The 16,253-nt window shown below is 29.6% G+C and overlaps 2 protein-coding genes across 4 annotated transcripts in view; one reads left to right on the top strand and one right to left on the bottom strand.

Annotated features, from left to right (window-relative positions):
* Tk (Tachykinin) overlaps nucleotides 1-16,253 on the bottom strand; it is a 152,094-nt gene that overhangs the window by 86,977 nt on the left and 48,864 nt on the right. For both annotated transcript variants that reach the window (XM_075290617.1, XM_075290618.1), the window contains exon 2: nucleotides 2,067-2,097. The gene's annotated coding sequence lies outside the window, so the exon portion shown is untranslated. The remainder of the gene's footprint in view (nucleotides 1-2,066; nucleotides 2,098-16,253) is intronic.
* Ect3 (Ectoderm-expressed 3) overlaps nucleotides 1-16,253 on the top strand; it is a 40,202-nt gene that overhangs the window by 12,894 nt on the left and 11,055 nt on the right. For both annotated transcript variants that reach the window (XM_075290616.1, XM_075290615.1), the window contains exon 2: nucleotides 12,952-13,218. In XM_075290616.1, coding sequence (XP_075146731.1) covers nucleotides 12,974-13,218 — 245 coding nt within the window. In that variant the 5' untranslated portion in view covers nucleotides 12,952-12,973. The remainder of the gene's footprint in view (nucleotides 1-12,951; nucleotides 13,219-16,253) is intronic.

Raw genomic sequence — 16,253 nt, 5'->3', positions numbered from 1 at the left:
GTACAAACAAATACCAGTTTAAAAATCCAAATTATAATGGATACTTCAAAGTAAAAAATGTTTTCTTAATTACAAAAAAAAAAAACTTTAAAATCGTTAAAAGAAGTCTTAGCCTTTATTTAAAGCGTTTTTATCATAAATCTAAAATTTCTTTAAATTACTTTAAGGAAAATTACTTTAAGGAAAATTTATAGAAAACATTGTCAAAATTTTATTTTTATAGAAAAAATTTTCAAAATTTTGTTTTTTTTTTTTACAACAAATTTTTAAAATTTTATTTTTTTTTTTTTAGAAAATTTGTGAAGTTTTAACGTATGAAATGCTCAAATAGCAATAAATATTTTATTATTGATGACCCTTTAGCATTTTTAATTTCATGTTATTAGCGATATAAATTCTTGTTGTGAACACGGTTGCCACTCGACCAAAATTTGCAGAAAGTTTTACCAAAAAACTACCAAACAAAAAGACTTATATAAAACTTTATTTTTTATAGAAAACATAGTCAAAATTTTACTTTTATAGAAAAAAAAATTAAAAATTTTGTATTTATCGAAAAAATTGTCAAAATTGTAGTTTTATAGAAAATCTGTGAAGTACAATTTTTTGTTAATCAATCACGATATTAATATAACCAATTAATTTTTTAATTGAGATGTCTTCAATCACGAAAATGATAGTATCAATCACAGTTTTAATTTGGCATAAAAAATATTTGATTAAGAAATTAATTAATTTAATTTGAAAATGTCAATTAATTTTTTAATTGATTCAATTAAACATTTTTTTGATGTTGATTGCAAAACTCAATTAACTTTTTGAATTAAGAATTACTTTCTTATCTGAATTTGTGTTTTTAGTTTGATTAAAAAAATGATTGTTTGAAATAAATTTTTATTTAAACATTAAAAAACAAAATCATCACTTTTTTAACTGACTCGGTCTTTCGAGTTTGACTAAAAATTTATTTATTTATTTATTACAAGATTTACAATCATAATAAATTATGAAAATAAATATAAAAAAACAATTAGGTGCTAACAACAAAGGTTTTTGACCTCTAAAAATGTAAAAATTGTCAATCATTGACTTTATTAACTTAATGATTCTATCTTAATCAATTAATTTATTAATTGACAAAAAAATTTCAACTTCAATCAACTTTTTAATTGGAAATATTTTGGCGCTATTTGTTTCTTTGTAGTTGGAGAGGAATATTTTGCAAAATCTACCAAAATATTACGAATTTTACCAATCTATCAAACAGAAAAAATCTACCATTTTTGATAGAATTCTACAAACTGTGGCAACCGTGATTGTGAATCGAGGGAACTTCACTTTAACAAAATGCAATTTGGCAAAACCGACGTGGTTCGTACTGATGGGATGTTCTTAATAGAACACCAGTACATTGATCCTATCCAGAATGGATAGCTGATACAAATGTTACATCGAATACGAAAAGAAAACAGGCTTTATGTTAAACTGAAAAATTGGGAGAGTTTAAATAGTAGCTTTAATGCATCCACCCTATAGCCTGCCCATGCATCATCGAACATCCATTTGTTGCGGTCAAATGTAGAACTCCCTTAATGGAGTAAAATGAGCTTATCGCATTTCTTTGCCGAGAAACCACAAACGTTGTAGACTGAGATTGTATGATGTCTCTAGCCGAAAAATTACAAAATTTCGTTGACCAAATTTAATAAAATTCATTATGATTATAAAGTATGAGTTGATATTTTATTAGAGATACGAAAAGACTTTTTATTTAAATTCGAAATTGTTGAAGTGATACCATTTTCAAATGAAATTAAACATTTCCCATTTCAAATGAAACTTTTTCCAATTCATATGGTGGCTACAAGAAATAATTGCCTCAATACGACTTCTGAGTGCTTTGTCTTCTGAGTTTATGTTGTTTACATATGTAGGTGGGTTTTAATGTTTATCAGATTTTAATTAAATTTGATACAGAGGATTTTTTTTTTTAGAAACAAAGTGCAATCAAGTATGATTAATTTATAAAATCTCTGATTCTAATTTTGTGTAAAAATTTAACTTACCACGAATTATTTTTTGAACCTTCGAATTTATCTGAAAATAATTAGAAAAAGGGCAATAAATATACATTTTCAAAGAACTTATTTTTTTCTAAAACTAGACCATAAGTTAATAATTAAATTCTATCACCAAACTTTTTATAAAAATTTGCTACACTGAAAAAAAGCGTGTCCTGTTTCAAAGATTTTGTCTTTACTTTAACAATTTTGGTATTGATTCCGAGCCGAAGAAGCGGAGAATACAAGTAAGGATACTTTTAAGGCACAATTCTCTTTTAAATTTGAGTTTTGTGTACTTGCTTCTAGGAAGCAAATTTTAATTTTTCGTTTTTTCAGCTTTCAAATAAGAGTTAACGACAACTTTATTTTCCAAATTCAGACTCGACGTCCAGTAAAAATTGTGCTATGTTTCAAGTAAAAACGTCTTTAAAATAAAGTGTTGAAAATCATGTCCTATTTTTAACAATTCTTATACCCTCCACCATAGGATGGGGGTATATTAACTTTGTCATTCCGTATTCTGGGTCGTGATGAAATTCTGAGTCGATCGAAGCATGTCCGTCCGTCCGTCTGTTGAAATCACGCTAACTTCCAAACGAAAAAAGCTATCGACTTGAAACTTAGTTGTTATTGATGTAGGTCGGATGGTATTGAAAATGGGTCATATCGAACCACTTTTACCGACGCTCAGATTTGGCTTGCGGAGCCTCTTGGAGGAGCAAAGTTCATCCGATCCGGTTGAAATTTGGTACATGGTGTTTGTATACGGTCTCTCACAACGATGCAAAAATTGGTCCGGTTCATAATTATATATAGCCCCCATATAAACCGATCCCCAGATTTGGCTTGCGGAGCCTCTAAGACAGCAAATTTTATCCGATCCGGCTGAAATTTGGTACATGGTGTTACTATATGGTCTCTAACAAACATGCAGAAATTGGTCCACATCGGTCCATAAATATATATAGCCCCCATATAAACCGATCCCCAGATTTGGTTTGCGGAGCTTCTAAGAGAAGCAAAATCCATCCGATCCGGCTGAAATTTGGTACATGGTGTAAGTATGTGGTCTATAACAACTATGCAAAAATTGGTCCACATCGGTCCATAATTATATATAGCCCCCATATAAACCGATCCCCAGATTTGGCTTGCGGAGCCTCTAAGAGAAGCAAATTTTATCCGATCCGGCTGAAATTTGGTACATAGTTCTAGTATATGGTCCTTAAACAAGCATGCAGAAATTGGTCCACATCGGTCCATATTTATATATAGCCCCCATATAAACCGATCTCCAGATTTGGCTTGTGGAGCCTTTAAGAGAAGCAAATTTTATCCAATCCGGTTGAAATTCGGTACGTGGTGTAAGTATATGGTCTCTAACAACCATGCAAAAAGTGGTCCATATCGGTCCATAATTATATATAGCCCCCATATAAACCGTTCCCCAGATTTGATCTCCTGAGCCTCATGGAGAAGCAAAATTCATCCGATCTGGTTGAAATTTGGAACGTGGTGTTAGTATATGGCCGCTAATAACCACGCCAAAAGTGGTCCATATCGGTCTATAGTTATATATAGCCGATCCCCAATTACACAAAAATTGGTCCATATCAGTTTATAATCATGGCTGCCAATCGAGACAAAAATAATCTACCAACATTTTATTTCTATAGAAAATTTTGTCAAAATTTTATTTCTAAAGAAATTTTTGTAAAAATTTGATTTCTATAGAAAATTTTGTCCAAATTTTACTTCTATAGAAAATGTTGTCAAAATTTTATTTTGTCAAAATTTTATTTCTATAGAAACTTTTGTGAAAATTTTATTTCTATAAAAAAATTTGTCAAACTTAATTATATACGTATTTAATCGGACTTTTTTAGTTTAATATATACCACGTATCGACAACCTTGCAATTTAGAAGACGGTGTGAAGAAGTTTTAAGATACCTTGCCATCGGCAAGTGTTACCGCAACCCAAGTAATTCGATTGTGGATGACAGTCTTTAGTACAAGTTTATATGCAATTCATGGTGGAGGATACATAAGATGCGGCCTGGACGAACTTACGGCCGTATATAGTTGTTTGCTTTGTATTCAAGATTCCAAAAGACAACAAATTAAAGACAATTTTATTAATTTTAAAGAATTTTTCTGAATTATTAATGTCACGTTGACCTTATTCCAAAAGAATTTTATTTCATGTTATAAAAAAAAATTGCATTCGTATTTTAAAGACATGAAATCTTTAGCATCACGACAATATTTTTTTTCAGTGTATCAGCAAAATTTCTAAGAAAATGTCTATCAGCAATTTTTTTTAAGAAAATTATCTTATTAGCAAAGTTTCCAATAAAATTAATCCATTAGTAAATTTCTACAACATTCACCCAAGGCCGTATTCAGGGGGGGGGATGTGGGGGATCAAACCCCCCCCGAAATGAATGAATATTTTTATATAAATAAATATATATTTTTAGCTGCATAGAAAAATCTTATCGAAGATGTTGAAGAAAAGCTGGAGGTTTTATTTTGAAAAACGCTTACCTATAAAACTTGCACAAATCATAGAATACTAGTTGAAAAGCCCGTCAAACGATGGTCGAAAAAAACAAATTGTTTTTGTTCTCGCACCACAAATTTCACTTTTGGAAAATGTCTTTCTGCTTTTTATTTGTGTTTGTTGTTCTTTTTGTGAACATGTCTCGCTTTGTTTGGCCATAGCAACAACAACGAAACAGCCAAACACACATGTGTAAATGAAATGGCGCAAAACCTGCGAAAAGAACCTGCCTAATTCAGCGATGGAAGTACTTGGAGAGTGCAATAAAGAGATATTTCCAAATGTGCATATGCTTTTAAAAATTTTGGTCACTTTGCGAGTTACTCATGGAAAATACAATTTTTAAGAAAGTACAAAAAGGTATTTTTTGAGCGGAAAGGTACTTTTTACTAAATTTCAACAAAAATTTCACTGGAAAATTATTGTCAATAGACTAAATTTTAAAGAAAATTAAATTTTGACAAAATTTTCTATATAAATAAAATTTTGCAAACATTTTCTATAGAAATAAAATTTTGCAAAAATTTTCAATAGAAATAAAATTTTGCAAAAAAAATCTGTAGAAAAAAAATGTTGCAACATTTTTTCTATAGAAATAAAATTTTGCAAAAATTTCCTAAAGAAACAAAATTTGTACAAAATTTTCAATTGAAATAAAATTTTGACAACATTTTCTACCGAAATAAAAAATCGATAATATAGAATCGCATTCTTTTTTCGACTAAAACATTCTTGACGTTCAATAAAATCCTGTTTTTGACTATGTCTTTTACAAAATCGAGATTTTCTTCCCACATGAACATGTCTGTTTTGCCATATTTGTAAAAGACTATTACCAAATAAGGTTGATAAAGACTTTTTCAAAATATTAAAATATTTTGTCAAAGCTATTGTACCATAAATCTGATATCGACTCAAAAATGTCTACAAAAAAGGTACTAAATCATTCGCGGGAGTACTACGGTACTGACCGGGGTGAAGAAGTATTGAAAAAAGTACTATAGTACTGCATTTTCCATCCGTGCAGTTACTACGTACTCATCCGAACTTTCATTTTCAATAATGAAGAGATTAAAGACGTATCTTAGAAATTCGACTAGCGAGAGTAGACTCAATGGATTGGCATTAATGTCGGTTCATCGCCGAATAAATGTGCCGACTGAAGAAGTAATTGATTTATTTGCTGCCCAAAAAGCCCGTCGGCTCAATTTAATATTATAAAACAAGTAAGTAAAGTCTAAAGTCGGGCGGGGCCGACTATATTATACCCTTCACCCCTATGTAGGCCAAAATTTGTGTTACCATTTCAACTACTTCACATTTGCTGGAAGCTATAAAAGGAGACAATTTTTTTACTTCTACAAAATCTCTAGAATTAAAATTTAAATCGGCTAACGCTATCCAGTTAATGGGAGGAAACTTCTATTGAAAATGGGTCTAAAATATGTAACAGTCTACACTGAAAAAAAGCATGCCCGTTACCAAAGATTTTCTCTTTACTTTAAAAATTTTGGTATTGATTCCGAGCCAAAGAAGCGGAGAATAAAAGTAAGGATACTTTTAAGACACAATTCTCTTTGAAATTTAGGTTTTGTGTTCTTGCTTCTAGGAAACAAATTTTAATTTTTCGTTTTTTTTCACCTTTATTTCTTCATATGATATCAATGTCCTTTAAAAACGAATTAACGACAACTTTATTTTCTAAATTCAGAATCGACTTCCAGTAGAAATTATGCTATGTTTCAAGTAGAAAACATCTATAAAATACCAATGTGGTATCACAATGGACTGAATAGTCTAAAAGAGCCTGATACATCGGGCTGCCACATAACCTAACCTAACTTATCTATAAAATAAAGTGTTGAAAAACATATCCTATTTTTGAACGTTTTTTGCTTTGTAGTCAAGATGCAAAAAGACAACAAATTAAAAGACAATTTCATTAATTTTAAAGACCTTTTCTGAATTTTTAAAGTCAAGTTGACCTTACCCCAAAAAATTTTTCTTTCATGTTATGATACCCATTTTTAAGTCAAATAACTTAATTATAAGGACAATACGACTTCATTTATTTCAGTGTACTTCCCAACTCTGGTGTACGTATATATGGGAGCTATATATATAATCTGAATCGATTTTGACTAAATTTGACATGTATAGTTAGAATAATAATTCTGCTATCTATGCGAAATTTCACGTAAATGGGAGTATAACTTTGGCCCCCTGGTCATATGAGTGCAAATCGGACGGAAGATATATATGGGAGCCATGTCTTAATCTGAACCGATTTCAACCAAATTTGGCACAATTACCGATACTACTAAACGTACTTCTTGTGCGAAATTTGAAATCACGGCAAAACCCTGGATTTTGAGGCCATATAAGTTCAAATCGGACGAAAGATATATATGGGAGCTATATCTAAATCTGAATCGATTTTGACCATATTTGGCACATACAATAGTATCGTTAAAAGTACCGCTTGTGCAAAATTTGAAGTAAGTCAGGGCAAAACTCGGGCTTTTGGGACCATATAAGTCCAAATTGGGCGAAAGATATATATGTGAGCTATATCTAAATCTGAACCGATTTTAACAAAATTTGACACACGTAACGATACTATTAAATGTACCCCTTGTGCAAAATTTGAAGCAAATCACGGCAAAACTCTGGCTTTTGTGGCCATATAAGTTCAAATCGGACGAAAGATATATATGGGAGCTATATCTAAATTTGAACCGATTTCGATCAAATATACCAAGCATTGGTAGAATGTCAATTCTACACTCTGTGCAAAATTTCACGAAGATCGGTAGTAAACTTTGGCTTCTGTCGTCATATGAGTCTAAATCGGACGAAAGATATAAATGGGAGCTATATCTAAATCTGAACCGATTTGGCTGATATTTTGCAGGATTTTCGAGAATCATAAAATATTTGGATGTACAGTATTTCAAGAAAATCGGTTGATAAACACGCTAACTACGACCAAATCGGGGATAAATATATATGGCAGCTATATCTAAATCTGAACCGATTTTTTCCAAAACCAATAGCGATTGTCTCTGTCCCACAAAACATCCCTATGCCAAATTTGAGGACGATCGGACTTAAATTGCGAGCTGTACTTTGTGCACAAAATTACATATACAGACAGACGGACGGACGGACAGACAGACAGACGGACATCGCTAAATCGACTCAGAATTTAATTCTAAGCCGATCGGTATACTAAAAGATGGGTCTATGACCACTATTTCTTGGCGTTACATACAAATGCACAAACTTATTATACCCTGTACCACAGTAGTGGTGAAGGGTATAAATATTGTATACATACCTATGCCTAAATAAAATTTTTTACACATGAGATTATATGAATATTTTTTTTAAGTTGAACCCCCCCCGAATTAAAATCCTGGCTACGGCCTTGCATTCACCCATCATCAAATTTTCTAAGAAAATTTGCCCACCAGCAAATTTTTGAAGAAAATTCACCTATCTCCAAATTTGCCTATCAGAAAATTGTCTAAAGAATATTGTCTATTACCAAATTTTCCATATTTCTTTAGAAAAAAATAGCTTATCTGTTTATTTTTTTAATGAAATTTCGCATATCTCCAAATTAAATAAAAAATCGCTTATCACCAAATTTTTATATTTGCCTTTTTGAAAGAAAATTCGAATATAACCTTTTTTATATAAAAATTCACTTAATTTTCTAAGAAAATTCAACTATTACCAATTTGTTTTCAGAAAATTCACCTCTCACCAAGATTTCGAAGAAAATTCGCATATTCCAAATTTGTTTAAGAAAATTCGCATATTTCCAATTTTTTTAAGAAAATTCGCTTTTTACCAAATTTTCTAAGAGAATTCAACTGTCACCAAATTAGAAAGAAATAAGTCTAACTTATAATTTTCTATGAAAATCTCCTATTGCTAGAATTCCAACAAAATCCCCTATCACTAAATTTTCTAAGAAAATTCACCTATAACCAAATTTTCTACGATAATTCCACTATCACCAAATTTTCTAAAAAAAATCAACCTCAAATTCACATCCCAGCAAAAAAAATTGGAAGTTGTTCCACAAACATTTCTTTTAAAGCCCAACCCAGAATCCCCCATCGAGTTTTTCCAACTTCCGATGCAGTCCTTTTGGACAAGTCCACAAACATTTCTTCTAAAGAGCATCGCGGGATCCCCCAATGATTTTTTTCCACTTCCGATGCAGTCCTTTTGGACAAGTACACAAACATTTCTTCTAAAGCGCATCTTGGGATCCCCCAATGATTTTTTTCTACTTTCGATGCAGTCCTTGTGGACAAGTATTAGAATGAACGCAATCAGGCTATTTTATGTACAAATTTTGGACAATTAAATTTTACAAAAAAAAAAAAATAGAAAACTAATAAAAAAACTTAAAAAAATAGAAAATAAATAAAAAAGTAAAAAAATAATAATAATAAAAAATAAATTTCATCCCCGCTGGGATTTGAACCTGTGCCATTTGACTCTTTCGCTTCCATGGAAGTTCTTTTGAGAAGGTGGCTGAGTATGCTAAGGCGTTCTGTTATGTTGCCAGTAAACCCAGGTTCAATCCCTGGTTGGAGCGAAAAAGTTTTTCAAATTGTAAAAATTAGATAATAGGAAAATAATAGTGTAATAAAACATATGGATGAAAAAAAGTGAAATTGGTTGAAAAAATTTTTTTTTCGCTTTTTAAATTTCTTCGTTCAAATTAACTTCCAGAGCACAACTTCTAACGCAATGCAAAGGATCCAAAAATGGAGTACTTCCGTCCTATGACAAGCCCATATAAAATTCATTGGAGATGATCCAAGTGTGCACTACTTCCGGATCACAGATTGGGGATCCAAATTACTTTTTTGGAAGCTCTTTTTTTGCTGGGATCACCAACATGAGCATATTTTTTCACAAACCTTTAACCAAAATTTCTAAGATGATTCGCCTACCACAAAATTGTCTAAGAAAATTCACCCTCAAATTCACATCACCAATATTTTCATATTTTTTTCATAAAAATTCGCCTACCTGCTAATTTTTAAAGAACGTTCGCCTATCACCAATTTACAAAAAAATTATCTGTAATAGAAGAAACGAAAATTAACCTATTAGCAAATTTCCTAAAAAAAATCGCCTTTCATTCAATTTTCTAAAAGAATTTGTCTTTCATCAAATTTTCTGAGAAAATTCGAATATCGGCCAAACAACTCCTATTATAAAATGTTCTAGGAAAATCGCCTTTCATCAAATTTTCCAAGTAAATTTTCTTTTCATCAAATTTTCTAAGAAAATTCGATTTTCATCAAATTTACAAAGAAATCGTTCATCTGCGGCATTTCTAAGAAAATTTGGAATAACTCGCTTAGCAGAAAATTTGCAGAAAAATTTCTAAGAAAAACTCGTCTATCCGCAAAATATTAAATAAAATTTGTCTTTCAACAAATTATACAAAAAATCACCCATCATAAATTTTTTTAAAAGAAATCACCTACCAGCTACATTTCTAAGAAAATTCACCTGCAAGAAAAGTGCTTATATATTTGCCAAGAAAAATTGGTCTATCTTCAATCGCCTAACAGAAAGAATTCTAAAAAATCTCCTATTAGGATAAATTCTACAAAAAATTCACTTATCATACAAATTTCTAGAAAAACAAGTAAGTGAAGTCTAAAGTCGGACGGTGCCGACTATATTATACCCTTCACCACTATGTAGACAAACATTTGTGTTACCATCTCAACTACTTCAAATTTGCTGGGAGCTATATAAAGATTTGCATTTTCAGATACAAATACATATAATGGAGACAATTTTTTGTACTTCTAGAAAATTTCTAGAATTAAAATTTAAATTGGCTAACGCTATCCAGTTAATTGGAGGAAAATCCCATAGAAAATGTGTATAAAATATGAAACAGTCTACCATATTTCCCCAACTCTGGTGTACGTATATATGGGAGCTATTTATAATCTGAACCGATTTTGACTAAATTTGGCATGCATAGTTAGAATAATAATTGTGATATCTCTGCAAAATTTCACAAAAATGGGAGTATATTTCCCCAACTCTGGTGTACGTATATATGGGAGCTATTTATAATCTGAACCGATTTTGACTAAATTTGACATGCATAGTTAGAATAATAATTCTGCTATCTCCGCAAAATTTCACCAAAATGGGAGTATAGCTTTGGCCTCCGTGGTCATATGAGTCGGGCGAAATATATATGGGAGCTATATCTAAATCTGAACCGATTTCAACCAAATTTGGCAAACTTACTGATACTATTAAACGTACTCTATACGCAAAATTTGAAGCAAGTCACGGCAAAACTCTGGCTTTTGAGGGCATATAATTTCAAATCGGACGAAAGATATATATTCGAGCTATATGTAAATCTGAACAGATTTTAACCAAATTTGGCACACGTAACAGTATCATTAAACGTACCGTTTGTGCACAATTTGAAGCAATTCACAGTAAAACTTTGGCTTTTGAGGCCATATAAGTCTAAATCGCGCGAAAGGTATATATGGTAGCTATATGTAAATCTGAACCGATGTCAACCAAATTTGGTACGCTTACCGATACTATTAAACGTACTCCTTGTGCAAAATTTGAAGCAAGTCATGGTAAAACTCTGGCATTTGAGGCCATATAAGTTCAAATTGGACGAAAGATATATATGGGAGCTATATCTAAATCTGAACCGATTTTAACCAAATTTGACACATATAACCGTACCATTAAACGTACCCTTTGTGCAAAATTTGAAGCAAATCACTGCAAAGCTATGGCTTCTGAAGCTATATAAGTCCAAATCGGACGAAAGATATATATAGGAGCTATATCTTAATCTGAACCGATTTGGTTGATATTTTGCAAATTTTGCGAGACTAATAAAATATTCGGATGTACTGAATTTGAAGTACATCGGTTGATAAACACGCCAATTATGACCAGATCGGGGATAAATATATATCGCAGCTATATCTAAATCTGAACCGATTTTTTCCAAAATCAATAGCGATTGTCTTTGCCCCAAAAAATTACCTTGTGCCAAATTTGAGGACGATCGGACTTAAACTGCGAGCTGTACTTTGCACACAAAATTACAAATACAGACAGACAGACAGACGGACATCGCTAAATCGACGCAGAATTTAATTCTAAGACGATCGGTATACTAAACGATGGGTCTCAGACTTTTCCTTCTTGGCGTTACATACAAATGCACAAACTTATTATACCCTGTATAGTCTAAGTGAGCCTGAAATTTAATCGGGCTGCCACTTTAACCTAACCTAACATGTTATATCCTGTACCACAGTAGTGGTGAAGGGTATAATCACCTTCCAAATTTTCTAAGAATCATCAAAAATTCCAAGAAAATTTGTTACAAAATTTGCTAAATTTTCTAAGACAATTCACCTATCATCAAATTTCAAAAAAAAAAAAAAAAAATAATAAGAAAAAGAATTATCAGAAATTCCAGGAAATTTTTTTAAAAAATTTGCTAAATTTTCTAAGACAATTCACCTATCATCAAATTTCCAAAAAATTAAAAAAATGACTTTAGGCTATCCGTAATTAATTTACCTTTGCGCAATTCGCTTATCATGCAAATGTTTTAATTCAATAATCTTTTATCAGAGAGATTTCCTATTTTTCGTAGACAAGATTTATTTTTCATTTCCATTATTTGTTTGAGCCACTGTATTTTCTAATGTGGTGTTTTGACAATTGTTCATGAACTTGACATATTGCAAACAGATGACTTCTACTTGTTGTGATATCTTTTTTTTTTATTATGTGGACAATTTAATTTCATTGCACTAAGCATTGTGACGATAATCTGATCTAAGTGTAGAGTGTTACAATTTAAATTTTTGTAGACTGATGGGCAAAGCGAGGGAAATCCAAGAGGGAAGAATTACTGCAAAGCTATAGCGATTTTTTTGGCGTAGAATGACTAACAATCAGCGTGGCTATTCAAATGTGTATTTCTGTAAACGGCCATTATCTGATAATCGGACTGGAGAAAATCAAAAGAGATCTTCCGTATTTCCGTATCCGCATTTCTTGTAAATTTAAAAATAAGAGATAAGTCAAAAGAAATTTGATTCATGAATGAGCGCAAATGTTGATGAACGATGATATATGACACTCATAAGAATCATATAAAAATAGTGTGGTATCATGAAAGTTATCTTAGTTATTAATATCACTTTGCAGTGAGTCAATATCAGCATCAAGATAGCTGATTTCGATTTTCTTTTTTTATTCGTTACAGTTACGTAGCTGCTATTTGAAAAATGCATTCACTCAGCTCGGGGTGTATGGCAGCAGTGGTCGTCATAGTACTGCTGTTGGCATTTCAAAATATCGGAGCTGAAGCAAAGCGAACATTTGAAGTTGACTGGGCCAACGATAGATTTCTAAAGGATGGTGAACCTTTCCGTTTTATTGCCGGTTCATTTCATTATTTCCGTGCTCATCCGGATACCTGGCAAAGGAAATTACGAACAATGCGTGCAGGAGGTTTAAATGCTGTAACAACGTAAGTACAAGATTAACAATACGAAGTGGCGAACCGTTGATGGAAGTTGGACACATGAGCCTAATATCCTTCATAATTTCCTACTCACTGAAATATTATAATTCTAATACCATAGATTATGGGCACGGTTGCCAAATTTTTTCAAGTGAGATCCCGAAATCTTCGAAAGTATATCCCCAACCTAAACATTTCCCCCAAAGAAAATTTAATATTTTGATATTTGTTATAGAAACAAATAAAAACAATCTCATATCAGGTGACCAACAGTTGAATAAGAATCTTTCAAAAGTTTGCTTCAGAAAAAGGACTTGTAATGGCAATGTGTACAAAGTTATCCCTCATTCTGGTTTATGAATTCGTAAAATGCAATATCTTCAGGCTCCAAAAAGTTGATATTCGGAATTTTAGCATGCTACTCTGACGGTCAAAAATTGCAATTAGAAAAGAAATTAGAAAGTTTTAACACAAATTGTTAACAGTTTTCGAGTTTTGGTCGTACAAAATTTGCCGTTTTACGAATTCATTAACCTAACACCATTACCACTTGTGAAAAATATAATCTCCCAATAGTTGAAGAAACTTTTACCACAAAATCTACCGATTTTAAAAATATTTATTGTGGAGTTTTTCAAAATATTTTTGTAAAAATTTTATTGCAATAGAAAATTTTGTCAAAATTTTATTTCTATAGAAAATTTTGTTAACGTTTTATTTCTATAGAAAATTTTGTCGACATTTTATTTCTATAGAAAATTTTGCTACATTATATTTCTATAGAAAATTTTATCAAAATTTTATTTTTATAGAAAATTTTGCTACATTTTATTTCTATAGAAAATTTTGTCAAAATTTTATTTCTGTAGAAAATTTTGTCAAAATTTTATTTCTATAGAAAATTTTGTCAAAGTTTTATTTCTATGGAAAATTTTGTCAAAATTTTATTTTTTACAAAATTTTGTCAAAATTCTATTTCTATAGAAAAAATTTTCAAGACCTTATTTTTATAGAAAATTTGTCAAAATTTTATTTCTATAGAAAATTTTGCCACAACTTTATTTCTATAGAAATTTTTGGCAAAATTCTATTTCTGTACAAAATTTTGTAAAAATTTTATTTTTATAGAAAATTTTGTCAAAATTTTATTTCTATAGAAGTTTTTATAGAAATTTTATTTCTATACAAAATTTTATTAAAGTTTTATTTCTATAGAAAATTTTGTCAAAATTATATTTCTATAGAAAATTTTGTCAAAATTCTATTTCTATAGAAAATTTTGTCAAAATTTTATTTCTATAAAAAATTTTGTCAAAATTTTATTTATATAGAAAATTTTGTCAAAACTTTATTTCTATAGAAAATTTTGTCAAAATTTTATTTGTAAAGAAAATTTTATTTCTGTAGAAAATTTTGTCAAAATTATATTTCTATAGAAAATTTTGTCAAAATTTTATTTCTATAGACATTTTTGGCAAAATCCTATTTCTATAGAAAATTTGTCAAAATTTTATTTCTATAGAAAATTTTGTCAAAATTTTATTTGTATAGAAATTTTTATTTCTGTAGAAAATTTTGTCCAAATTATATGTCTATAGAAAATTTTGTCAACATTTTATTTCTATAGAAAATTTTGTCAAAATTTTAATTCTATAGAAAATTTTGTCAAAATTTTATTTTTATACAAAATTTTGTCAAAATTCTATTTCTATAGAAAATTTTGTCAAAATTTTATTTCTATATAAAATGTTAACAAAATTTTGTTCCTGTAGAAAATTTTGTCAAAATTTTATTTCTATAGAAAATTTTGTCGAAATTCTATTTCTATTGAAAATTTTGTCAAGACTTTATTTCTATAGAAAATTTTGTCAAAATTTTATTTCTATAGAAAATTTTGCCACAACTTTATTTCTATAGAAATTTTTGGCAAAATTCTATTTCTGTAGAAAATTTTGTCAAAATTATATTTCTATAGAAAATTTTGTCAAAATTTTATTTCTATAGAAAATTTTGTCAACATTTTATATTTATGAAGTTTGACAAAACTTTTATTTCAATAGAAAATTTTGCTAAAATTTTATATCTATTGAAAATTTTTTCAAAATTTTATTTCTATAGAAAATTTTGTCAAAATTCTATTTCTATAGACAATTTTGTCAACATTTTATATCTATATAAATAATTTGACATGATTTTACTTCTATAGACAACTTTGTCAAAATTTTATTTCTATAGAAAATTTTGTGAAAATTCTATTTCTATAGAAAATTTTGTCAAAATTGTATTTCTATAGAAAATTTTTTTAAAATTTTATTTCTATACAAAATTTTGTCAAATTTTTATTTCTATAGAAAATTTTGTCAAAATGTCATTCTCCAGATTTGATTTCCGGGGCAAATTTCATCCAATCCGTATATTCTTGTTAAATTGTTAGTATGTCGAGCTTGTAACCTTTGCAATTAAGGCATAGATACCACAATTATTTAGTCACAAATGTCACCATCTTTATTTCCAAGTAAACATTTTTCATTTTATGCATAGCTTCTCTGACATTAATTATTTTGCATTTAAATTTAAATTATTTAAATTTTGAAAATTGCAGTTATGTGGAATGGTCTCTTCACAATTCCAAAGATGGTGCTTATGTATGGGATGGCATTGCCAACTTGGAACGGTTAATTAAATATGCCATAGATGAAGCAGAAAATTTGTATAGAAATGTCACAATTTTATTTCTATATATAATTAGGTCAACATTTATATTTATAAAGTTTGGCAAAATTTTAGTTCTATAGAAAAATTTGTCAAAATTTTATTTCTATAGATTTTGTTAAAATTTTATTTCTATAGAAAATTGGGTTAAAATGTTATTTCTATAGAAATTTTGTCAAAATGTTATTCTATAGAAAATTTTGTCAAAATTTTATTTCTATAGATAATTTGGTCAACATTTATATTTATAAAGTTTGGCAAAATTTTAGTTATATAGAAAATTTCTATAGAAAATTTTGTCAAAATTGTATTTCCATAGAAATATTTGT

This window comes from Haematobia irritans, chromosome 1 (genome assembly GCF_050003625.1).
Source record: "Haematobia irritans isolate KBUSLIRL chromosome 1, ASM5000362v1, whole genome shotgun sequence".
In the NCBI taxonomy this organism is placed as follows: Eukaryota; Metazoa; Arthropoda; class Insecta; order Diptera; family Muscidae; genus Haematobia; species Haematobia irritans.
The sequence above is the reverse complement of the archived record's forward strand: the minus strand, read 5'-3'. Positions and strand labels throughout refer to the sequence as shown.